This window comes from Sciurus carolinensis, chromosome 10 (assembly GCF_902686445.1).
Source record: "Sciurus carolinensis chromosome 10, mSciCar1.2, whole genome shotgun sequence".
NCBI classification, from domain to species: Eukaryota; Metazoa; Chordata; class Mammalia; order Rodentia; family Sciuridae; genus Sciurus; species Sciurus carolinensis.
In genome coordinates, this window is record NC_062222.1 from 32,292,605 (window position 1) to 32,318,487 (window position 25,883).

The window sequence follows — 25,883 nt, forward strand, 5'->3', positions numbered from 1 at the left end:
GAGAGCAGAAGCTCCTAAGGTTTTCTAGAATCACTACTCATTATTTACATTTTATTTGTACTTTAAAGCACATGTATTTATGTCATGTAGAAATGTTTTAGGTTGTATCATGTAATAAAATATGATATATCATTCCATCCTATTTAATTATTTGGGTTTTGTTTTGAAGTTCATGATCTAATTCATTTTGACCAGAACAAAGTCTTTGGAGGAAAAGTATTGTATGAATTTTAGATTACTGAAAACAAGAAAGGATTAGGCCATGTCATATACCTGTAACCCCAGTGACTCTGTAGACTGATTCGGGAAGATTGCAAGTTCAAGGCCAGCCTCAGCAATTTAGCAAGACCCTCAGCAACTTAGTGAGACCCTGTCTCAAATTAAAAAATGAACAAAAAAAGCAATGTGAGTTCAAGCCTCAATTTCAGAGAAAAGAAAAGAAACAATAAGGAGAGTGGTAAGAATGAAGGAAAGAAGGACTGTATAGAGGGAAAAGAGGGGTGGGAGGGGTGGGGGAAGGGAAAAAAAATAAACATCATTGCCCTATGTAAATGCAAAAAAAAAAAAAATACCAGATGAAGAAATATCAAAGGTTTTCTTTAAATCAGGGACACAATACAGGTGCTTATTATACTACTTTCAAATATAAGTAAGGCAAGGTACATAAATAAAAGCTATAAGAATTAGAAAAACATTCTTAGATAATATGACTATCTGAATAGATAATTCAAATAAATCCACTGACGAGTCACTAGCATTAATAAAGTAATTTAATATGAATAAAACAAAATAAATACACAAAACCTGATAACATTTCTATGCAACAGCAAGATACCTAGAAAATGTAATTTCAATAGTTATTTAAAATAATATTAAATATAAAGTATTTAGGAATGTAAACCTTAGAAAAGATGTGCAGACCTTTATGGGAAGCTTTGAAAATTATATTGAAAAACCTTAAAGAATAGTTATATAGATGGATAGATATACCATGTTTGTGTATTAGATGAATCAAATAATGAAAATATAAATTTTTCCCAAATTAAAAAAAAAAAAAAAGAATATAGGTAAGGCTCTGAAGGCCAATATAATTTATGACTTGAATACTTTGGTACATATGCTGAGTTTAGATAAAATCAAAGTTAGAAGATCTGAGCATATCTCAATACTGATTTGACTGTATATACTAATAACTCAATTTCTGCCAGAACTTCATTCTTATTGGTAAATATACAGTATACTAAGGTATTATACATCTTCCTGGGTTCATATACTTTCAGAATCTGTATGTCTTAAAAAATTCAGTTTTTATAAAGTTTTAAAATTAATATCACTGAAGATAAGCAAATAACTGACTAAAATATTCAACTATTTAGTGCATTTAAAAATATTTTCTACTGTAGTTGAATGTCTATATCACTTATGAAATTAGCAACTACTCTGATCTGCTTTTTGTTTTTGTTTTGTTGGTACCAGGGATTGAACCCAGAGGTGCATAACCATTAAGCAACATCCCCAGTCCTTTTTTGTTTTTATTTTGAGGCAGGGTCTTGCTAAGTTGCTTAGGGCCTCACTAAATTGTTGAGGCTATCTTTGAACTCATGATCCTCCTGTCTCAGCCTCCTGAACTGCTGGGATAACAGGCATGCACCACCATGCCTGGCTCTGATCTGTTTTATGTAATCTCTGTCTTATTGGTTATTGATCTCAAACTCTGTCTATAATGACTTACACATGTGGGTAGCCACAGATAGTTTTTCTTTGACCTACCAAAGAACATATAGTAACCTTCTGTATCTACCTTCTTTTTTATATTGAAGAGTTTATAGTCACCTTCTGTATTTGTGGGTTCAGTCAACTACAGATGAAAACTATTGGGGAAAACATTGCATCTGTATTGAACATATACAAACTTTCCTTGTCACTGTTCCTAAAATAGTACATTATAAAAACTGTTCATATGATATTCACATTGCATTGTTATAAGTAACCTTGAGATGATTTAAAGTATATAGAAGACTTGCATCAGTTATATGCAAGTACTAATCATTTTATGTGAAGGACTTGAGCATCCATAGATTTTGGCATACACAGGGAGTCCTAGAACCAGTTCCTAGGAGATATCAGGGGACTACCATGTGTGTATACTCTATTTATGAGTTGTCGTGATCTCAGATGATATCAGAAGAACAAAAATATTTGTGCTGCTAATTACTGAAATACATTTTTGCTCTGGTGTTGAACATGTTCTTAGAAATAGCAATACATATAAACATTCACTATTTTTTAAATAATTGAAAGTAGCAATAAATATACACATGCACACATTTATTTATTTTTTTCCCAGGATTATAGAGTTAACATCTTTCTGAGACAAAAATGGAATGATCCCAGGCTGAAGCTCCCTAGTGATTTTAGGGGCTCGGATGCACTGACGGTGGATCCGACCATGTACAAGTGTTTGTGGAAACCTGATTTATTTTTTGCAAATGAAAAAAGTGCTAATTTTCATGATGTAACCCAGGAAAATATCCTTCTCTTTATTTTTCGCGATGGTGATGTCCTTGTCAGCATGAGGTACTCCTTTATACTTAATATTTGTCTATTTGTATTTTTCTTTTCAAATCAGTGAATCGCAGAGGCACATAATAAATTATCTCTGATTTCTCTGTTCCTGTTTTCAGGTTATCCATTACTCTTTCATGCCCTTTGGACTTGACTTTGTTTCCCATGGACACACAACGCTGCAAGATGCAACTCGAGAGCTGTAAGTAAATAATGGCATAAGTGATTATGGAAATAAAATGCTTATGTCTAGAAAATGTATTCTACTAACATTTTATGTAACAGTGGTAAAACAAATAATTTCAAACATTAATGGTCATTTGAATAGTTTTGGAAAACTGTAATTATTATTTTATTACATTAATTCATATGGAGATAGACAAATCCTTCCTGTTCCAGTCTAATTTTAGTACAGTTGATATGGGTATATTCAATTGCCATCTCTGTTTGAATGAGTAATACAGAAAAGATAAAGAAAAAAATGACATCTGAATTAAAATAGCTTGTCTAGTGATAAGACCCCATTTTTACAGCAGGAAATTTGGAAAACATTGAAAATAACTCTGTAAGCCCAATCAATTCATTTTTTATGAATGTATAAAAATAATTCTGACTTTTTAAATTTATTTTATTGTAAACAAATGGGGTACATCTTGTTTCTCTGTTTGTACATGAAGTAGAGGCATACAATTCGTGTAATCCTACATTTACATAGGATAATGGTGTTTGATTCATTCTTTTGTTTTTTTCCTTCCCCCCCACTCTCCCACCCCTCTTTTCTCTCTGTACAGTCCCTCCTTCCTCCAAAAATAATTTTGACTTTTACAAAAGTATATTTTTCATGTTCCCATGATCATATATTTTTTCAGTTTATAAAAAATGTTGTATAAATTTCTTGAAATTTTCCATAAAGCTTATTAATTAATTTGCTCTGGTGCTTATCTTTTGAAAATAAAAGTAGCACAAAAACCTTGAAATATTAACACTAAAATTAACATAAGAAATCTTTAGTCTAACTATCTCTACACCACAACCTATTTTGGCAACAAGTAAAGAATAATAAACTTGTAAAATATAATGCATATGCATGCTAGATTTTATACCTAAAGTTGCTTTGTGAATATTTGTTGTTAATGGATCCTATATTTGGTTAATAGTTATTGCTTTCAAACTAAAAAATGAGATTTTTCACATATTGCATATGTATATATATACATATTTTTATATCTGTCCTATAGGTGTGTTTGAAGATATGTATTTTTATAAAATATTCCAACTGTGCATTTACATTTTAGTTATATTAGTAGATGCACTAAAATAATGGATTTAAAAATAGATGCACATTAGTGATCTACAATGGTAGATCACTCTGCTGTGTACCCCTTGAATTGTAACCACATTAACTATAGCCAAAAGGATGCTGAAATGACACTGTAATGATGTCCATTTGAGAGATGGTTTGATTGCCCTTTTTTTAATGCTTCCTTTAGTTATACGTGACAGAATTTATTTTGACATAATTATACAAGCATGAATATATCTTATTCTAATGAGGACCCCATTCTTATGGATGTATACAATGTTGAGATTCACTATGGTGTACTCATATGTGTACATAGGGAAATTATGATTGCTCTTTTGTCATAATGCAACTCCTGTCTTATCCTCCTGACAGGCAGGATTTGTCAAAAAATTAGGTATTCGAATGCTTTAACATTCTTTTGAAAATGTTTGGGTAATCTATCACATGATTTTAAGTGTATGTAGTCAAAAATCTTTTTCTAAATATATATATATTTATGGTTTATATATATATATATATAATTAAACCATATATATGGTTTTTAGTTGTGAAGGGCAAACGCTGTACCACCGGGCTACAACCCCAGACCTCCAAAAATTTTGTATCATTTATCATTTTATTGATGATGAGACTTAAGAATTCTAACAGAGAAGTGAATTGCTATACATGATGCCCTAGGATTTTAACTTTTATAAATATGCTGATTAATTAAACATATTCCTTCTTTAGGCTGATTATCTGTAACTGTTTTGCTTATATTTTTATAAACGACCATGGATTTTTAACTCTCCGTTTTTAACTACAATTTCATATAAGAATGTTCTATTTTCTTACCTTTGTTTAATATTTGGAGTATTAAAATATTAAGAATGTATAATTATATTTCAGTCTAACATGTTCATTAATTTTTGTTTATAGTTGGTTATACAACTGATGATTTACGGTTTATCTGGCAGTCAGGGGATCCTGTTCAGTTAGAAAAAATTGCCTTGCCTCAATTTGATATTAAAAAGGAGGATATTGAGTATGGCAACTGTACAAAATACTACAAAGGCACAGGTAAGTGGTCTTCTTTATTTTAAACAAAACTGAGTTCTATTTCAGAAGTTCATTTTAATATTAATAGATGCTAAAGGAAGAATAGAAAAGAACTAGTTAAAATTAAGTTCAGTATAAGTATTTTATGTTTATATTTATAAACTAAAACTTACAGCATTACATTCACTGAAGTTTTCTGGTCTTCTATTTATGAGGTAGATTTGCTTTTCTTTATTTAATTCTGGTGGTAAGAGGTTTTTGATTTTTTATTGTAGTAATGCTAACTGTCCAAGTCATTGGTTTTTGTACATGTTATCAACTCAGTTTAGGGCTAAATATTTTTGGATATGAACAATGTAATCCCTGTGTATTCTTCCATTATCTTTTGAACAGTTTTTAAATTGTGATTTGCCCATTTTAAAAAATTTTTTAAATATGAATTTTTGTGCTACACAGAAACCAATAAAAGTGGGAGGTAATTGGACATCAATGTTTATTCCCTGTACTATCTTCTTGGCCTAAATCATAGAACAGTCAGTTATGAAAAGGAAATCATCCTCATTTATTAAAATATGTTGAGCTCTTGCAAAAAAATAAGATATTCACTATTCGGTACTGTCATAATATAATTAGTGTTCATCTTTGTTGTCTAGTGATAGTTATAGGCATTAAGGGCTTTAACTTATTTCACTTGGCAACATAAATTTAAAAATTCTAAAATTTTGAGCATTATTATTAGTAACAATCAGTTCAACTTGTGAGTTGTTAAACAATTGTAATTCTGTATCAAGAAGTAAATCATGCCAGAAGATACTCAGGACTAGATAAAGGTAAAGTTTAACTATATTGCAATATTTATTTTATAGTAATAAAATGGTATATAGGTTAGTCACATAGACCTTAGAGAGATCAAATGTTTGAGATAAAAGGCCGCCATCATGACATTGTCAAGAACAAAATATAATTTAAAACAATCCTCTTGATATTAAAGTTGGAGAGCAAATATTGATGTCTCTACACTATTATAATAAAGACAACAAAAGAGAACAGGGTATATTAGTTAGCATTTTGTGGTCATGACCAAAATGCCTAACAAGAAAAAAATTCAAGGAAGAAAGAATTTTTTGGCACATACTCAGAATATTCAGTCCATGGTCTGTTGGCTGTGATGCTTTGGGATGGAGGTGAGGCAGAACATCATGGTGGAAGGATGTGGTGGAGGAAAGCAGTTCAGCTTATGACAGGTGGGAAACAGTGGGAGAGGAGGGAACTTGAAAGGAAATATACAGTTCCAGGGTATGCATGCCCCCAGGGACCTATGTTCTCCAGCTATGTCCCACCTTCCAGGGCTGATGTAGTCAGACATTATGATCCAATCAGTTCCCAAAAGCCCTATCTCTGAACATGTGAGCTTTTGAGGGACATCCAAATCAAAACCATAACACTTGGGAATAAAATAATTGCCAGATTATATAACCTATATAATTCTTTCATTTATGGAATTATAATATATTAGCATAAGAGAAATAATAAGTTTATTGCTAACTAATTATCAAGTGTTTAAAAAGTAAAAACTGAGAGCTCTTTAAAATTAGACCATCAGATACTCAATGAATCAACCATAGATGAATGTAGATTGTTAGATACAGAAGTGATCTTACGGATAAAAAGTAGCTAGCACCTTTATTTATTTATTTATTTATTTATTTAGGTACTGGGGATTGAACCCAAAGGGGCTCAACCACATCCCAGCCCTTTTTATTTTTTTATTTTGAGACAGGGTCTCGCTAAGTTGTTTAGGATCTTGCTAAGTTGCTGAGGCTGGCTTTGAGCTTGTAATCCTCCTGCCTCAGCCTTGCACCCAGCAAGTTCCTTTGTTTAACACGTACAATAACTGAAGTGCAGGGGAACTGAAGGACTTATTGAATATAAACAAGCAAATTAACATCAGCCTTGGCACTAGTCATAGTATTCTTTCACCCATCCAAACTTCTTCAAACTAAGAAGACTAGAATTTAAAGGAATTTTATAACCATCTGGTTATGAAAAAATTATCTTGAAAGTCAAAAAAAGTGTTTTGGGATTATTTCATAGTAACACATTTAGAAGACAGCTTTTTGTGTTCTTACTATACTAGGCATTGCTTTAAGTGCTTTACAGGAATTATACCATTTAATCATCACAGTAATCCTCTGAGTTAAGTATTATATTATCTCCATTTGACACATTAGGCTAATGAAGCAAAGACACTTGGCTGAGGTCATAATATTACTAAGTGAAGCACTAGAATATTGAATTTGATATCATTACACTATTCGTGCAGTTTATTATAATTTAAAAAATAGTTATCTATGTTCAGATTATATAGTTAGTATTTCAAAATGAATACTGAGTTTCTTTGATAAATCTGAAGACAAGTCTATTTAAGTTTTAACCTTCATTTAGAGATGAAAATAAAACTAGCAATTTTATTGGTAATTTTGTTTTAGGGCACAAAGTTATTTAGTAGCATTGAAAATCCTAGGTTTTGCCTTTTTTTTTTTTTTCCCTTGTCTTACTTTCAGGGCCTACTTAAAAAAATCTCCATTAGATACTGAGCAATGAATAAAAGACAGGCCCCTGCTCTTTATAGAGCCCTAATCCTATGTGGTAAATAAATACAATAAAAATTCATTTTAGTTCTTAGAAGGAAATAAGAAAGTTTACTCTGGTACAAAGAATTGGGAGGATTAGTCAAGAGTCATGAGTAGGATTTTTTGTGGTATTCTTTGAGTAAGCATAAACAAGTCACTGAAATCTCATTAGCTACAGAAAACAATAAAGAGCTTATGGCTAACAATTTTTTTGGCACTTACTGTGTTTTAGGTACTTTATCAGTATTTACATATATTGTATTAATATAAGTAAAACATTTTAATGTTGGTTGGTACTTGAAGATGTGTGAAAAATGGGACATTGAATGCTGAACGATGCAGAGTAATAGAAAGATATGATAGAGCAATACATATATAAAGTCATGGCAATTATTCTCTTTAATTTGTATGGAAATAATGACTCAACATTAACTTTATTAAAATTATGCTTTTCTATGATTAAAGAAATCAGAAAGGTGGAGAAATATACAAAAATACTTAAATTGGTAGCCTGAGTGAATAATGAAATAAAACCTCACAGGAAATAGAAAGTAAATTGAATTTGCCCAATGAACATTTATATCAATTAACTGCCCACCTGTCTCTCATAAATGTAACAGTACTAGGGAAAGATCAAAAAAGATCAAGAAATGTTTCTCATAAAAGTTTATGGACCAAATCACTATAATATCAAACATAGTATTTTATTGCAAAATGCATCCATGTCTTGTGAGGCTCCCCTGGTGGGTAACTTTGCAAAATGTACATGGTGGAGGCTTGCTTCAAAATGCGGGACTTCTGTTATGTAAACCTAGTGGGATGGAACGTAAAATGTTATTTTTAAAGTGTGCTGCTTTTAAAGTGTGTAGTAAATTATCATAATCTTTGTGACAGCTGAGGCTACCTAAAATATGTTTAGAAGCCCCTATGCATCATGCTCCTTTTCCTGTGTGGTAAGTGAATATAAAATTAGTCTGAAGAAGGACACTTACAAAACAAAGTACTTTGGAACTGATCTTTCTTAATTGCAGTAATTGTACTTATAAAAGTTTATATTTTTGAAATATTACACATGATTGTTGGAAACATATGTTCTTGATTGGGCAGGAAGTTAAAATGAGTGGTGGGGAACAGGAAAGGGAGGGACATTTTTTATTGTTTTGTTTGTTTCTATCTCATAAAACCTGTGAACAATTTAATATATCGCCTAGTTTTAATGAAGAGAAAATTAAAAAAAAATGCTCTGCACTTTTTTTTGTTTTAATATAATATGGGAGCACTTGGGATAATTATAGTTTATGTCAATTCCAATCAGCTAATTATTTTTGTTTCATATTAGCCCTACTACCTTTCTAATCTCTCAGAGGCAACAAGGATTATAATTCATATAAGAAAAATAATAGATTTCTCATTTACTTATTAAGGGGATATAAATAACCTTCCTTTTAGTAACAGTTATTAAGAAACTGTTGTGTATAAATACTGCTCTGTGTATAAATCCAAACATTATTCTGGCATTACAAATATGAATATTCATCCTAATTAAGAAGACTATGTAAATGTTATTTTTTAACAGTAAAAGAGTAAAAAGTAACTTTATACTTTCCCCCATAATTGTTTTCCTTATTCACTGTTCATTTGTTTATATGTTCCAACAATTTTAAGTAATTATATACAGCTTAAACTGAAAACAATTGGAGAAATTAAAAAAAAATTTTTTTTTGGTATTTATGCATAGTCTCACTTTTGTTAACTGGTAAATGACATTCTTTTTTCTAAATTAAGTATTTTAGGCATTATATCCCATATTTAAATTGCTAACTAAAAGGACTGAATCATTGAAAATCATTCCAACATCTGTAAACATATCCTGTGTTTGCAGTGCTGTGAGATCTCTGTACTTTCTTCCTCTACGCAGCAAAGGCTATCGTGAGCCTGCCTGTAATTCATAATAAATCTGGGGACTAATTGTCTTGGCAGTTCTAGAAGTATGTTATAAAACAATTTCTGCATTTGTCTCAGTGTGTGAAAAGAGAGTCTTCCTCACTTCCCCAACTAAGAGTGTGTTGAGGGCCTATAATGGAGATGGGGAGGGAATGGAGAAGAAGGCCAAATGTTGGTACTTCAGTCTTTTGTAACTATAAACTGAAAACACCAATGTCTTCCCATTGCTGTTGTTTATCTCCAAAACTTACTGAAAATTTTGTTTTAACTATGCATTTGGGTTATGGTGGACTTATCCTTTCTGGATAAGCACTGGTACATGTGGCTGAAAATTACACTGCCATTAGTGTCTTCAGTTTATAGTCACAAAAGACTGTGAAGTGCCAACATTTGGTCTTCTCCATTCCCTCCCCACCTCTACTCCAGGCCCTCAGATACACTCTTTTGGGAGGAAAGGACTGTCTAAGAGAGTTTCCTCTTATACTTGCTGTGCTTTGATCTACTGTTCCCTTTATGACTCCTGTAGATCATTAGCCCAAACAGTACTCTCAGGTCAGGAAGGGATGAACGGTGGCAGATTCACTGCACGGAGACTTAAATTCCCAGACATTGCCATCCATCCTGGAGCAGCCTGTGGGATCCATTCCTCATGTCATGGCATTTACTTTGTGAAATTGACTTGGATGGAAATGTCTTGTCACCTATGGGTGTGTTAGTGATTTTTTTTTATATTGGTGCAGACCTCATAACTGTAATGTGTGTCTGTTTCCAAAAGGCTACTACACGTGTGTGGAAGTCATATTCACCCTGAGAAGACAGGTCGGATTTTATATGATGGGTGTCTACGCCCCGACCTTGCTGATTGTGGTTCTCTCCTGGCTTTCCTTCTGGATCAACCCAGACGCAAGTGCTGCCAGAGTACCCCTGGGTAAAATATTCTACGCTTCTCCCTTGTGTCAGGACTGTTATGCAGGTTGAGCATTTGCAAATACAAAAATCTGAAATGCAAAATGCTTATCCAAAGCTTTTTGAGCTCCAACTTGACACAAATTCAACACTGACCTCATGTGATAGATTATCATCAGCAGGCAGGTGCATTAAAAATATTGTACAAAATTATCTTCAAACAATGTGTTTAAGTTTACATAAAACATAAAGGAATTTTGTGCTGAGGCTTGGGTTCCATTCTAAAGATTCATATAACATATATGCAAATATTTAAAAATCCAAAAAAATTCTGAAATATGAAACTCTTTGGATTTCAGATAAGAGCTACTTGACCTGTATCTTTACATAACTGATAATATAATTGGATACTTTGAAACAGTGGCTTTCAGAATTAATGACATCCTATTTTTGGGGGGAGGGACGCTTCTTTCAAAATTTAATACTGAACTAGATTTTCTCAATATTTATGCCCTCTGTAATGTTTGGAAGCTTTCCTTTTCATATCCTCAGTATATTTGAAGCAGTTAATCTATTCTTTTTCAAACCTTAAATAAATATTGATACATAATTTTCACATATTATTGAAATCAAACTTCTTCAAAAGTGACAAAGTTTAAAACAACTATTTTAATGGAAATCTTTTTCAATAATATTATATACATCCCACAATCTTAGGGTATACAGTCATGCACCACACAATGATATTTCAGTCAATGATGGACTTCGTATATGATCTTATGCCATGTAACCTAGATGAATAGTAGGTTAGCCCATGTAAATTTGTACTCTATGATGTCCACACAATGACTGTGTCACCTAATGATGCTTTTCTCTGCATATAATGTTGATATTAACTGACACATAACTAATGATATGAGTTATCTTTTTAAACTTAGTTAATAGGAATTGATTATCTTCCCTTTATTTTCCTGCTCTCCATTTTATTATTTTTAGTCATCTGTAACATAGAAATACCAGTGTCTGTAAGAATTGAAAAATGCTTTAGAAAATTATCAAGAGCCCTTCCTATGGGTAAAGTAAACGAAAAATATGGATATTGTGACATAGATTTTTAATTGTTTTGGAGTGTTCTAAAATGTTTTTACTTCTCTGTGTTTGTGTTTTTTTCTGAATGTCACCTGGAATTCATATATTCATGATGTATCTGATTTTTTCAGGAGTGATTGCTTGTTACATTTGATATTTTCCTTCCATTCAAAAGACCTGTGAACCTCTTGTTTCCAACCTATTGGAGGAATTAAATGAAGTACAGATTTTAAAGATTAGGAAACCAGGAAAGAAGCAATGAAAAGGACAATGTTGTCTGAATAAGAAATTTCATGGTTTACATTTAACGTAAACCACGAAGACCAAATTAATATCTTAAAATATAAAAATATGGGAAATTTTATCCTAAGGGTTATGTATCTATAATGAAGAAAAAAAGGACAATTGATATATTAATTATTTCCTTATGGGATAAAACTTAACTATATAGTAAATAGCATTGGAGAAAAACCAACACAACAAAAAAATTCCACTAAATTTAAATTCTTAGACTTGTCAAAATTATCATGCATTTCTCCCAAATAATCAATTTTTATTGAAAATATTTTGCAATCATGCAGCGCTATTTATTTAAACGGTATATTTCCCAGGGTACTTTTGAAACATCTCAGTCATTTAATATTTCCTTAAAGGATTTTTCTCTGCAAATCCCCGTTCTTTCAAAGACTTCTGATATGAAGTCCTTGAGCTTTCACTTAATATTCTGTGGGTCTGTTATCTGAGGCAGAAGTACTTTATTGTTTGTAACTATTTTGTTTTGTGGTGCTGAGGATTGAATGCAAGGTCTTATACATGCTAAGCACATGCTCTACCACTGAGATATACTCCTAGTCCCTGGGGCAAAAGTATTTGCTGGTTGAAAGTCAGTCTCCAGAGTTAAACCTTGGTCTGAATTCCAGCTCTCTGTGTTTACAAAAAAAAAAAAGAACTAGGCCAACCGATCTAACCACTTTAAACAACTCTTCTGAAATGTCAGTTTAGGAATGATAAAAGATATTTGTCATTGTGTCCTTTGTGGGATTTAAGAAAGCAGAATCAAGGGTAACTTCAAGGTTCTCTCTTTGACTGAAAAATTAAAAAGATAATATTAACATTAACCAAGATTGGAAAGTTTGCAGGGGCTACTGGGAAGATTAACAAAATGAGTATGAAGTCCATATTAAATACTCTGAAGTTAATTTTAAGCTACACTTATAAGCGCTTTACAGTTTGAAAAAGCACTTCATGTACTTTAATTTGTTCAAAATATTTATTTTGTGCTATTGAAAGATACTATTCAAGAAGATGGAGATGTAGTTCATAAAATAAGTAGCTAATAATTAAATGAGTGCTAATAAATTTTTCAAAACTTCTTAGCCTTAATGAGTTTATATTCTCTTGAGAGGAAACAAATACCATATAAGTACAGTATGTAACATGTAAGACAGTGTTATAAGGAAAGCATCCTCCTTATCAGAAAAGGCCTCAAGGAGAGGCGATGTGGATAAAGAAATGAAGTAAGTGAAGAAATAAAAGAGGATCATGTGGTTATCTAGGAAAGAGTGAAGAGTGAACTTGGTGACTGTTGTTTGAACTGGAGTGAGATGAAATCTTGGCAAAGTTTTTATTTCCATTTCCCTGATTGCCAAAGATGTTGAACATTTTTTCATATAATTGTTGGCTGTTTGAATTTCTTCTTTTGATAAAATTTTATTTAGTTTATTGGTCCATTTATTGGTTGGGCTGTTTGTTTTTGTGGTGGTAAGTTTTTTGTGTTCTTTCTATATTATGAATGTTAATCCCCTGTTGGAAGAGTAGCTGGCAAAGATTTCTCTGAGTCTGTAGGTTCTCTCTTCATGCTCTTGCTTTTCTTCTTCTTCGTCTTTTTTTTTTTTTTTTTTTTTTGCTATGCAGAAAATTCTTGGTATTATTTCCTGAGCTTTAGAGTCCTATTGAGAAAGCTGTTGCCTGTGCCTATCTGTTGGACTGTTGCCCCTATGTTTTCTTCTAGCAGTTGAAAAGTTTCAGGCCTAATTCCGAGGTCTTTGATGCATTTTGAGTTGACTTTTGTGCAGAGTATGAGATAGGGATACAGTTGCTTCTTTCGCATATGGATGTCCAGTTTACTCAGCATCTTTTGTTAAGAAGCCTGTCTTTTCTCCTATTTATCTTTTTGGCACCTTTGTCAAGAATTAGATGACTGTATTTATACAAGTAATAATAAAGGGGGGCAAGGAAGTGAGGGGAAAGGAGCACTTACACAGTGTTAATGGGATTGTAAATTGGTACAACCATTCTGGAAATCAGTGTGGCAGTTCCTTGAAAGAGTAGGACTGGAGTCACCAAATGACCCAGCTATACCACTCCTCGGTATTTATCCTAAAGAATTAAAGTAAGCGTACTGTAGTGATACATGAATACCAATTTGTATAGCAGCACAATTCACAATATCCAAGTTATGGAACAGTGAGATAGCCCACCAACAGATGAATGGATAAAGGAAATATGTTATATGTACACAGTGGAGTTTTGTTCTGCCATAAAGAAGAATTAAATCCTGTCATTTGCAGGAAAATGGAACTGGAGAGCATCTTATTTAGGAAAATAAGCCAAACTCAGAAAGTCAAGGGCCATGTGTTTTCCTCTCATATGTGGAATCTAGAGGGGAAAAAAAAAGAAAAAAAAAAAAAAAAAGGTAGTCACAAAAGTAGAAAAGGAATCGTTAGGTTAGAAGAATGGAGCAGGGGGAGGGAAGGGAAAGGGAAAGAGGAGGTGCTAGAGAATGAAATTGATCAAATTATGTTATGTGTAAGTACAAATATGTCCTAATGAATCCTTCTATTGTGCATGTAATCATAATGCACCAATTAAAAACAAAAAAAACAATGAGTGGGCTTGAGCAGTGAGCATCAGAGGCAGCATTACTGAGGCAGGCCCATGGCTAGAGTATCTGGGGAAACAGTGATGAGGCCAGCATAACTGGAACAGAACGAGTTAAAGGTGGAGCAGTGAGAGAGAGGTCAGAAAGGTAGCCATGGTGAGGAATGAACCGCAGAACCTCCAAATGTATTCCGAAGTTTATTCAGAGCAACATAAGATGCTCCAAAAGGCTTTAAAGCATGATCAGACTCCAGTTTTAATCAGTGGTTTTTTTTTTTTTGGGGGGGGGAGGAGTATTGGGGCTTTAACTTAGGGATGCTTAACCACTGAGCCACATCCCCAGACTTTTATATTTTCTGAGATAGGGTCTCACTAAGTTGCTTAGGACTTATCTAAGTTGCTAAGGCTGACCTTGAACTTGCAATCCTCCTGCCTCAACCTCCTGAGTCTCTGATATTACAAACGTGCACCACCTTACCTGGCTAATTTTAATCAGTTTTGACTGATTTTAATGTTGCCTACTTTGTAGAAATCAGACTGCTGGTGGGTAAAGGTGAAGCAAGGGAAGCAGTAAAGAGGTTCCTGCTAAAATCCAGGTAAAGTGACTGTTAAGTTCCTTTACCCATTTATTGATGGGTTGTTTTTGTTGTTGTTGTTGTTTCTGTTTTTATTTTTTGGTTTTAAGGTTTTTGACTTTGTATATCCTGGAGATTAATGCTGTATAGGAGGTGCAGGTGGCAAAGATTTTCTCTCTTCACATTTTCTGTTGTTTCCTTTGCTTTGAAGAAGCTGTTTAGTTTCAGACCACCCCTTTAATTGATTCTTGATTTTATTTCTTGTGCTTTAGGAGTCTTATTGAGGAAGTCAGTTCCTAAGCCAACATGATGGAGACTTGGGCCTACATTTCTTCTGGTAGGCACAGGGTCTCTGGTTGAATGCCCAGGTTCTTGATCTACTTTGTTTGAATTTTATGCAGGGTGAGAGATAGGGGTTCAGTTTCATTCTACTACATATGGATTTCTAGTTTTCACAGCACCATTTGTAGAAGAGGCTCTTTTCTCCAAGGTATGTTTATAGCACCTTTATCTAGTGTGAGATAACTGTATTTAAGTGATTTTGTCTCTGTGTCTTCTATTCTGTACCCTTGGTCTTTATGTCTGTTTTGGTGCCAATACCATGCCATTTTTGTTACCATATCTCTGTAGTATAGTTTAAGGTCTGGTATTGTGATGCCTCCTGCTTCACTTTTCTTGTGGGGATTGCTTTTTCTATTTCTTTGAAGAACATCATTAGTGTTTCAATAGGAATTACATTAAATCTGTATAGAGCTTTTGGTAGTATGACCATTTTGACAATATTAATTCTGCCTATCCAAGAACATGGGAGATTGTTTCATCTTCTAAGGTCTTCTTCAGTTTCTTTCTTTAGTGCTCTTCATTGTCTTTCACCTCTTTTGTTAGATTGATTCTCAAGTATTTTGTCAACATATATATGAAAAAATGTTCAATATCTACAGTAATTAGAGAACTGCAAATGAAAACTGTACTGAGATTTCATCTCACTCCAGTCAGAATGGCAATTATAAGAATACAAGCAATAATAAATGTTGGTGAAGATGTGGGGAAAAAAGTACACTCATACATTGCTGGTGGGAATGCAAATTGGTACAACCATTCTCAAAAGCATTATGAGGATTCCTCAGAAAATTTGGAATGGAACCACCATTTGACCCAGTTACCCCACTCCTCAGCATATCCCTGAAGGACTTAAAACAGTGTATCATAGTGATGTGGCCACATCAATGTTTATAGCAGCTCAATTCACAATAGCTAAACTATGGAACCAACCTAGGTACCTTTCAACAGATGAATGGATAAGGAAAATATGGTATATATACACAATGAAATATTACTAAGCCATAAAGAAGAATGAAATTATGACATTCACTGGTAAATGGATGGAACTGGAGAGTATTATAATAAGTGAAATAAGCCAATCCAGAAACACCAAAGGTTAAATGTTCTCTCTGGTATGTGGATGCTAACATATAATAAGGGGTGGGAGTAGAGAATAGAAATTCATTGAATTAGACAAAGGGGAATGAAAGGAAGGGAAGGGAGATGGAAATAGGAAAGACAGTAGTACATAACTTTCCTATATTCACATATGAATGCGTGACCAGCAAAACTCCACATCATGTACAGCCACAAGAATGGGATCCTAATTAGAATAAGTTATACTCCATGTATGTATGTCAAGATACACTCTACTGTCATGTATATCTAAAAAGAAGAAAAAAATTTAAATGTAACCATTTATTTAATATATCACTAAACAACAACTCAGTTGAAAATGCTACTTACAGTACATTGCTTTGAAAATATGAATTTCAAAAGAAAAGAAAAATGCAGTTAAGTATTCATGTGGTAGTCTAGAAGCTAGTAGTGTAGGTTCTAAATAGTATTAGGTGGTGGGTTGTTTTCCACTTAGTTTAGGAAACATTGAGACCTATATTAACTCTGAAATATAGTTCTATATTTTATTAGAACTTATATTATTAGTTTTTCCTCAGAACTGAGGATAATTACTGTAATAGCAAGATACCTATCAAATCATTATATATCTAATATTACTTCATCTTCAGAAGTTATTATATTTTACTGAAAGTTTTTCTTTCTACTAGATAATATCTTAGGTTCTTGAACAATGTAAATAAACTGACACCTTTCAGAAGGTTTTGAGATGATGTAATTCATAGAATATAATATTAGTGTTTTAACTGATTATTAATATTGATATAGTGCTTATCACCTCAAGGAAAGGGAAACAAGAGTCTAGTACACTTTTTATTATTGCAATTTTATATATATATGTATATATAAATATATATTCATTAATATATAATATATATAATATATATAATTATATATATATAATTTTATATATATATATATAAAATATATATTCATTAATTCTTAGAGAGGCCACATCTAAGAAGAAAATACTATACTTAACCCAGTAAGTGAAATGGACTTAGAGAGCCAACTCTAACCTGTTAACTGAGTTGACTTAAAGTGAGTCTCCTTTGACAGTGAGTGAGGTTTCTTCTGAACCAGTGTGTTACTGGTAGCCTGTGTCAACAGGTCGTATTTCAGTCTCCACTTTCCTGAAATATGAAGGAAGGGAGAAAGAGAAAAGGGAAAATTAGAGAGAGGGTAGCAAGTTCAGAAAGAGACTCATTTTTGCAATTCTTCAGCATTTTATAGTTACTTCAATTAATGTGATTATGTGAGTTTTAATTACTTTAGTTAAATTGACATTAACTTTTCATGTATAGTTAATATTACATATAGCAGAATTCTATTCCTTTTGTTGAAAAGTTGGACTCAATTTGTTATTATTGTTGCTTTTTTTTTTTTTTCTAAAGCAATTAGGAATGTTCTCTACTTTGTCTTCTCTATTGGATTTTTTTTCGTAAAAATAATTCTTATCAGAAAATGTCTTTGTATGTTCTATTTTGTTCAGAGTGTAAATTCCCTCTGTAACTGAAATCTCTCTGAAACAAAACCAAAAGATGAAATAATCCTCTCTAATCAGATAGCTCTATGACTTCCTTGGAGATTCTACAGAATAGTTTCAGACATTTTCAGTATTTAAACCAGAACCAAATTGTGTTTTCATTGAATTTCTACTTATTTTTAGGATGATAAGTATTCACAAATATCCCTAACGATAATCAATAATTCTCACATAAAAGCATCCACCCATTATTTCTTCTAGTCTTCAAGATGTCAAAGGACCTAATGAGTTGTTTATGGTTCATTGAAAGTTACAGGAAAGGAATTTAGTAAATCATCAATGGCTGCAGATCATTTATTTTAGGGATACAGGCAACTTTCAATTTCTGTGTGTGTTTCTGTAGGCATCTTCTCTGTCCTGAGCTTGGCCTCTGAGTGCACCACCCTTGCTGCTGAGCTTCCCAAAGTATCCTACGTGAAGGCCCTTGATGTTTGGCTCATTGCCTGTCTCCTCTTTGGGTTTGCTTCGCTGGTGGAGTATGCGGTTGTCCAGGTGATGTTGAACAACCCCAAAAGAGTTGAAGCTGAGAAAGCCAGAATTGCTAAGGCCGAGCAAGCAGATGGAAAAGGTGGAAATGCAGCTAAAAAGAATACTGTGAATGGCACAGGGACTCCTGTTCATATTAGCACATTGCAGGTAAGAATGACATTATCCATTGACATGATTGCCCCATCCTCTCTGCAGTGTCAGGAGAGATTCTGTTCTCTGTGTGAGAAGATGTGATAGAATTCACATTCACTTACTTTTTTCTCATAGATGAAAAGGAATTGAGCCCAACATACATTTTGGAAAATATGCTTTTTAGATAAGATTCAAAACACTTAGGTCAAATACTACTTAAGAAAATAAAAAGTCAGTGGCTTAATTGAAAATGCTGAGGACTTTCCCACTGAGTTTAATGATACAACTTAGTTTTCATGGTTATAATTAAACAGGGAGATCTTGCCAGAATATGAAGCTCCCTGTGTTTCTCATCTGATAGACCTTGGTGAAAGGACAGAGGACAACACTGACCTTTCATCAGTAAGGAGACTCGGGGAATCCAATGCTCTCGTTGAAATAACCCACCTGTCCCCCATGGAGTTAGAGAAATACCTATAGACTATATCAGGCAGGTTATTTGTATATTGAATGTCTAGCCCACAGGGAAGCTGTGCCCATAGTGAGGGATCTGTGCAGCCCAATCATTAGTGGCTAGAGAATTGGATGGGATTTCATTCCTTAACCTTACTTTACCACTTGTTCATGGCATTAATATAAGAATGGTAGGCATTTCCTATAGATTCAAGTAATGATGAGTCCTGGAACAACAGGCAACTTCTTTGATTAAGGTTAGTTGTCTCCCAACTCCACAGTGCCCCTTCCTGATGTCTTCTGGTTGGGAAGACTAGTCAACCAGGAGACCATTACCATTCCACTAACAGACTAACTTCACACTATCCTCCAATCTTAAAAATCTTGTCTGCTCTGCTTATGTTCAGACCCCAAACTACTCTGTAAGTTTGCTGAACACCACTACTCCTCCTACCTTAAATGCTAGACAAGTATGCTACATACACATTTTTTACATAGAAAAGCAAATGAACTATGGTGCTGTCTATGGCTTCTTTTTTGTTGTTATTGTTAAGCCATTATACTCGTTTTCTGAGCCTAAAGTCCAGGCCCTCTACAAATCTTTAGCTGCTACTTTGGAGGAGGCTTTTCAGGTTGTATAACTTTTTGATTTCCTAATACTCTTCATGAAGAGTAAGGATAAAATTTTCATTAAAATGAAGTGATTATGGCTTTAACAAAGGCATGTCTTTAATATCTCTTTTCCCACAGTTTTACATCCAGCATGTCTATATCATTATATTTCAAGTGAGTTTCTGGTATACAACTTGTAGTTGGTTTATGGTTTTTGCTTTGTCAATCTCTTTTGTTTTAACTGGTTTATTTAAATCATTTATATTTAATTAATTATTGATACATTGTTATAATTTTTATATCCTTGTCAAATATGATTTATAAAATTCAGAAGCAGTAAAGCTTATTGTGTATTCTTACTAATTTTTCTTTCATTCTGATGTTCCAAGGTGATGTTTTACTGTTTTCTTTTCATTTAAGTAATTTCTTTATCCATTTTTTTTTGATTGTTGTACTGGTGAAAACTCTTGTTTTCTTTCATCTGAGAAAGTCTTAGTTTTTCCTTCATTCCTGGATGATTTTTTCTCTGGGAATGGGACTGTGATGTGACACTTCATTTCTATTAGGTACTTTACTGGTATTGTGCCACTTCCTTCTGACTTCATGGCTTTTCATGAAAATGTAACATTCTAATTATTTTTCCCCTATAGGAAAAGTGTCACTCATCTTTGAATTTCATTTTATTTATTTATTTTTTGGGGTCTTCGGTGATCACAAGTTAAATTATGTTTCTGTGGTTTTCTTTGGGTTAATCTTCTTTGGGATTTGTTCAGCCTGTTGAAAATGTAGATTTGAATCTCTTGCTAATGTGTAAAGTTTCCTGTTATTATTTCATTGAGTACTTTTTTAGACTTGTCCTCTTTCTCCTATCTTTCAGATTCTGACAGACAAAAATTTTAGATCCATTGTTATAATTTTACATCCTTGGCCTCTGTTCATTTTCCCCAGACTATTTTCTTCTGTTATTTTTGAGATGGGATAATCTCTTCTGTTACACCTCAGTTCACTGATTCTTTCCTCTGCCCCTCCATTTTCCTGTTGATACCATTCATGAGCTTTATGATTTAGTTTTGTATTTTTCAGTACAAAAATTTATCATTTGGTATGTGTATATGTATACATGATTTTTGCTTACAATTTGTATTTCTTTACTGAAGCATTCTATTTATTTCATTTTTTTTCTAAGCATAATGTGATAGCTCACTGTAGCATAGTTATCATGGGTATGCTGATATCTTTCTCAGATTTTGCATGTTTGACATCCTGAATTTGACATCTGCTGAATTTTTTCCATTCAGTTTGTGATTTTCTCCAGTTCTTGGTATAATAATGATTTTCAGTTGTAAAGTGGACACTTTCACATTATGAAATATTGAATCTTGTTTAAACCTATTTTGGCTGGCTTCTTCTAACTCTGTCCTTCCAGGAAAGGGAAGGGAACCATCTCATTACTTTCCAGTAAAAGTCCAGGTTCCTCACTCAGTAAGAGTGGGCTTGTTGCTAGTGAGTAGAATGGGGAGTTCCCCATGTGGTCTCTACTAACACAGCAGAGGGGTACCTTTCTGACTGCATGGTTGCCCTACGATGATCTCACCACAGTATGAAAGAGAAGAAGTACCTTGTTACTGCTGGGTGGAGGTAGAAGACCATATCTTCTACATGGTCTCTATGGATACTGCACAGGAAGAGGGGACCTGTTGCTAGTATATAGAGAATTCCTCAAGTTTCCATCCCACCAATCCCTCTACCTTGAGTTCTGGCTGAGATCTAGTGCAGAAGAAGGCAAGGCTATTCCACAGAACAGATGCTTTTTTCCCCCAGCAATGCCACAATCAGTTCCATCCCCTAGTATGTTATGGGGTCTTAATAACCACAGAAATTAGTAACAGAGTACCATGTATGGACGACCTTGACATCTTAATGTATTCTGTCAAGTAGAATATTGATGGAAGGAGACTAATTAGAATCAACTTTTTAGAGCATTGTAGAGCATATTAAGGTTATTTATGAACATGAATATGAAGGATAAGAGAATCCCTGAAATATAAGACTCAGTTATGTTATATTAAATTTATCTTTCAAGCATTAGAATAATAACCCAGTGAATAATAGTTCAACACATTTAAGAACTTCTATATTTTAATTATGTTTTTAACTTCTAATAGAAACACAGCTTCTCTGGATTCTGAAATTGCTATGACTTTTTGCTATAAAAATCATAGAGAGATGCTTACAGAGTGTAAGAATTGACCAGAAATTTTAATTTCTGGAAATAAATGTAAATCATTCTTCATCTCTATCAGAGAAAATAAACTTTCCAAAATAAATGTTATACCCAGGTAATATTTTTATTTTGAGACAGGCTTCAAAATAACAAGTCTAAAAATAAATAAACATTAATGTACACATCAGATCTATATCAAATCTGTAACTTGATTAATTCATAAGATTGTTACATATTAGATGCATGAAAGAAAGTATAATAATGGAAACAATTTTTAAGTTCTATTTTTATATTTTCTTTCATGCCAGTGGTTTTCCTATGAAAAATATAATTATGGTTTTGGATTCAAACTTCATTTGTTTCAGTATTTTACTTTTCTAAACACAGACTTTTGCCAAGTGATTTCAATCAGGTGCTATGTCATTTATTTTTATGTGGAATAACAATAGTAATTAATGGAAGTATAATGAAATTTGGACCATAGAAAGCTTTTGGTAGCTTATTTTCAAAATAATATTGTACTTTCTCAAGAAAAGATTGACTTTTAAAAGTAGAAAAGATAAACAATATTAGTCTGATTTCTAGTATGAAATTTGTGACCTGCATACAAAAAAATTTATCATTATATGTACATAATTGTCTTGATTTTTTTATAATCTTAACACTGATACTTTCTCAACCATTTCAATATTTGGGTCACTAATTTGATAGTTCACTCACATTTCTCTTTTTATTCAACAAAAGCAGTTGAGGATCTCCTGTCCCCAGCACCTTTTCTGAGTCTTTTATGAATAAAATTCAAATAATACCCATGCTCATAGTTTTGAGTAAATTAACTAATAAAAGCTGTTGTTTGTCCATGAGTGAGATAGTATCATTATTATGATAATGATATTTGGTTTTGAATAAGGATTGATTACAGCTTGATAGATACAGATTATTTCCCCTGAACATATTTTATCTTCTGTAGTAGAAACCTTATCACCATGAAATCATGACTAAGTGTTCAGATCACTAGATTATTTGCCTTTAAATGCATGTCAATTGAAACTTAAAAGGACCACAGAAAAAGTTTTAGAGGCTAAAGTTTGAAGAATTAGGAATGTTTTATATGCGTGATTCTTTTTAATTTTTTTTATTATTGACAACTTCTTTGTTGTTTTGTTACCGGTAATTTTGTTGCCAGTAATTTTCAGAAGTGACATAAATTTGTATGATGAAAGTAAATAAGACACGTATTCATAATAAGGAACAATTGAAAAATTATAAATTGTAGATTAGCACAGCCACACTTATTTTTAGGCTTGTGTGTTAAGTGGGTTATTATTTAAACAGTTTATTTCTTTCCTTTGCTTATGATAACTGTTGAAAATGGTATTCATATTACAAGCTCTTTTGTACTTTCATGTATATATTTGATATGCTACTAAAATCTAAATATTATCAACTAAAAAAGGAAGTACTTTTTGTGTGTGTGAATTCTCCAGTGAATGGAACAAGAGATCAGACAACTAGTTAATGAATCATGACTTATTTAAAACCTCAAAGACCTTTCCTAGTTGGGAAACTAATCTTACTTCTTATTCAGTTGTATCACATCATTAATTTTTTTTCACTGGTGTGTGCACATACACACGCATGCACAAAAGAGCACTCCACTCATTTTGAATATAAGAATTCTCCAGTATATCTCTGAGCATGGTTTCAATGAATTAAAATGGTAAAATCTTAATATAACCAACTTGAAGCTTTTTAGACTGCTTTTGTACATTATTTTAGCCTTGAAGAAGTTATTCTTTAGTTTCATGTCTATTATATTTAAGTAATCTCTCTGACTAAACATAGCATTCTATTGCCAAATAATAAACTGTGTAGTAAAAGAAACATATTTATTAAAATGCTGCAGAATTGAATATGGTTATATAAACAAAAATTATTTAGAAAATTTGAAATATTCATGTGTGACATAGGTCACAGTCATATAAATTTGGTCACATGTTTAGCTACTTACAGGCACCAAAATCACATCTTAAACTGTTTTAAAAAAATCTGAGAGGGGCCAAGATGGCGGACTAGAGGGCGGCTGCATTTCACGCTGCTCCAGGACGCAAGATTCAAAAGAGGAGATAGTGAGAGACTTGGGACCAACTCAAAGCTGCCGGGTGAGTCTCTCCTGTTGGGGAGGCGTCCCGGATGGGGCAGTAGCCCTGGAACGCAGGGAATTTGTGAAGTGGAGTTGCTCGGCGAGACGCCCCTCCCCCCGCTGGAGCGGTAAACACGGACAACTGGGATCATCGTAGAGGAGGCGGCTCAGCATAGCCCTTGGACTCGAGCAGCCGCTGGGGCTCCGGGCGGCTGCCTGGGGAGGAGCTGCGTGGTGAGCTGTTTGGACCCAGAACAACCGCTTCTGAACACGGGGTGGGGGGGAGTGCCCGGAGGAAGAGGAGGAGCGCGGCGGGACGCTTGGTCTAGGAGTGACTGCATCAGAGCCACGGGCGGTTGCCAGAGGAGGAGCTGCATGGTGAACTGTTTGAACTCAGAGCGAGGGCTCCTGAGTGCCGGGAGGTTGCCCAGAGGAGGAGGAGGAGCGCGGCGTGTTGCTTGACCTGGGAGTGACTGCATCAGAGCCGTGGGCGGTTGCCGGAGGAGGAGCTGCGTGACGAGCTGTTTGAACTCGGAGCAGCTGCTCCAGAACACTGGTGGCCTGCCTGGAGGAGGAGAGTGGTGGGACGCTTAGTCTGGGAGTGACTGCATCAGAACCACAGGCGGTTGCCAGAGGAGGAGGCGAGTGGTGAGTTGATTGGTAAAAGCGACCGCTCCTGAACACCGGTGGCCTGCCTGGAGGAGGAGCGTGGTGAGTCACCTGGTCTCAGAGCCACCGCTCCTGAACACCCGGGGGGCTACCCCAAGGAGGAGGAGGAGGAACAGGGCGGGTCACTTGGACTTGGAGTGACTGCCTAGGGCTACGGGTGGTTGGCGGGAGGAGGAGACCCGAAGTGAGTTGCTTGGACTCCTAGTGACTGCGTCGGAAACCAGGCCGCTGTCCGGAGGAGGAGGTGTGTGGCGGGTCTCTGGGTCTCGGAGCTATTGTACGGGGCTCCAGGTGGTGGCTCAGGGGAGGGGCTGCATAGCCAGGCCATTGGTGCAGAGCAGGGTCCCAGGAACTAGGTGGCTTCTTGCTGGAAGAACCGCACAGAGACACGCCTAGGGGCGGAGTGAAGTTTCCAGGACTGCGGGCAGATTCTCTGGGAGAGGCAGCCTAAGGAGACTCGCCTGCGAAGGGTGAGGCTCCCAGGCCCAGGATGTAGGTCCGGGCCCTGGGATCGTTGCAGAGGAAGACAGCCCAGCCCAGGTGGTAGTTGTAGATTGAGGGGAACCTCTAGGAGGGCAACTGAACAGCGAGACGTCCCCACAGAGTGACTCTTCCCGGCCGGGGGAGGTTTTCCCACAGGGACGGTAAAGCCAGAGACATAGGCACAAACAGGCCTTGCCTCAGCCTGCGGTCTATTTCCCCATTGGATGACCATTGGTCAACAAGTGGAGGCACCTCTGCCCACTAGCAGGGAATATACGCCACCTGAGGGTTACCACACCTAGAGAGGCAGCTTCTTCGTGGAGCTCTGCATTATCAACCTCCTCCAAGACTTCAGGCTACTGAAGGATAAGAGGGGATATACTAGCAATCTTCAGGGACATTATAAGTTGATAGAGGAAATCTGCAATAGCTTAATGACCCACTGATTCCTGAACAATATGAGAAAACAAGGGAAGAAAATGCCCCAAACAAATCTAGATGTTACATCAATAAAATCCAACGACAGCATGGCAGAAGAAATGACAGAAAGGGAGTTCAGAATGTACATAATTAAAATGGTTAGGGAAGCAAACGATGAGGTGAAAGAGCAAATGCAAGCATTGAATGATCGCACCAATCGACAGTTAACAGAGCAAATTCAGGAAGCAAAAGATCATTTCAATAAAGAGTTAGAGATATTGAAAAAAAACCAAACAGAAATCCTTGAAATGAAGGAAACAA

At 34.6% G+C, this 25,883-nt stretch overlaps 1 protein-coding gene across 1 annotated transcript in view; it reads left to right on the forward strand.

Annotated features, from left to right (window-relative positions):
* The window catches only part of Glrb (glycine receptor beta), a 93,611-nt gene that overhangs the window by 56,389 nt on the left and 11,339 nt on the right, over positions 1–25,883 (forward strand). The window contains exons 5-9 of the mRNA XM_047567552.1: positions 2,348–2,577; positions 2,685–2,767; positions 4,787–4,927; positions 10,259–10,411; positions 18,281–18,573. Of these exons, the coding sequence (XP_047423508.1) occupies positions 2,348–2,577; positions 2,685–2,767; positions 4,787–4,927; positions 10,259–10,411; positions 18,281–18,573 (900 nt within the window). The remainder of the gene's footprint in view (positions 1–2,347; positions 2,578–2,684; positions 2,768–4,786; positions 4,928–10,258; positions 10,412–18,280; positions 18,574–25,883) is intronic.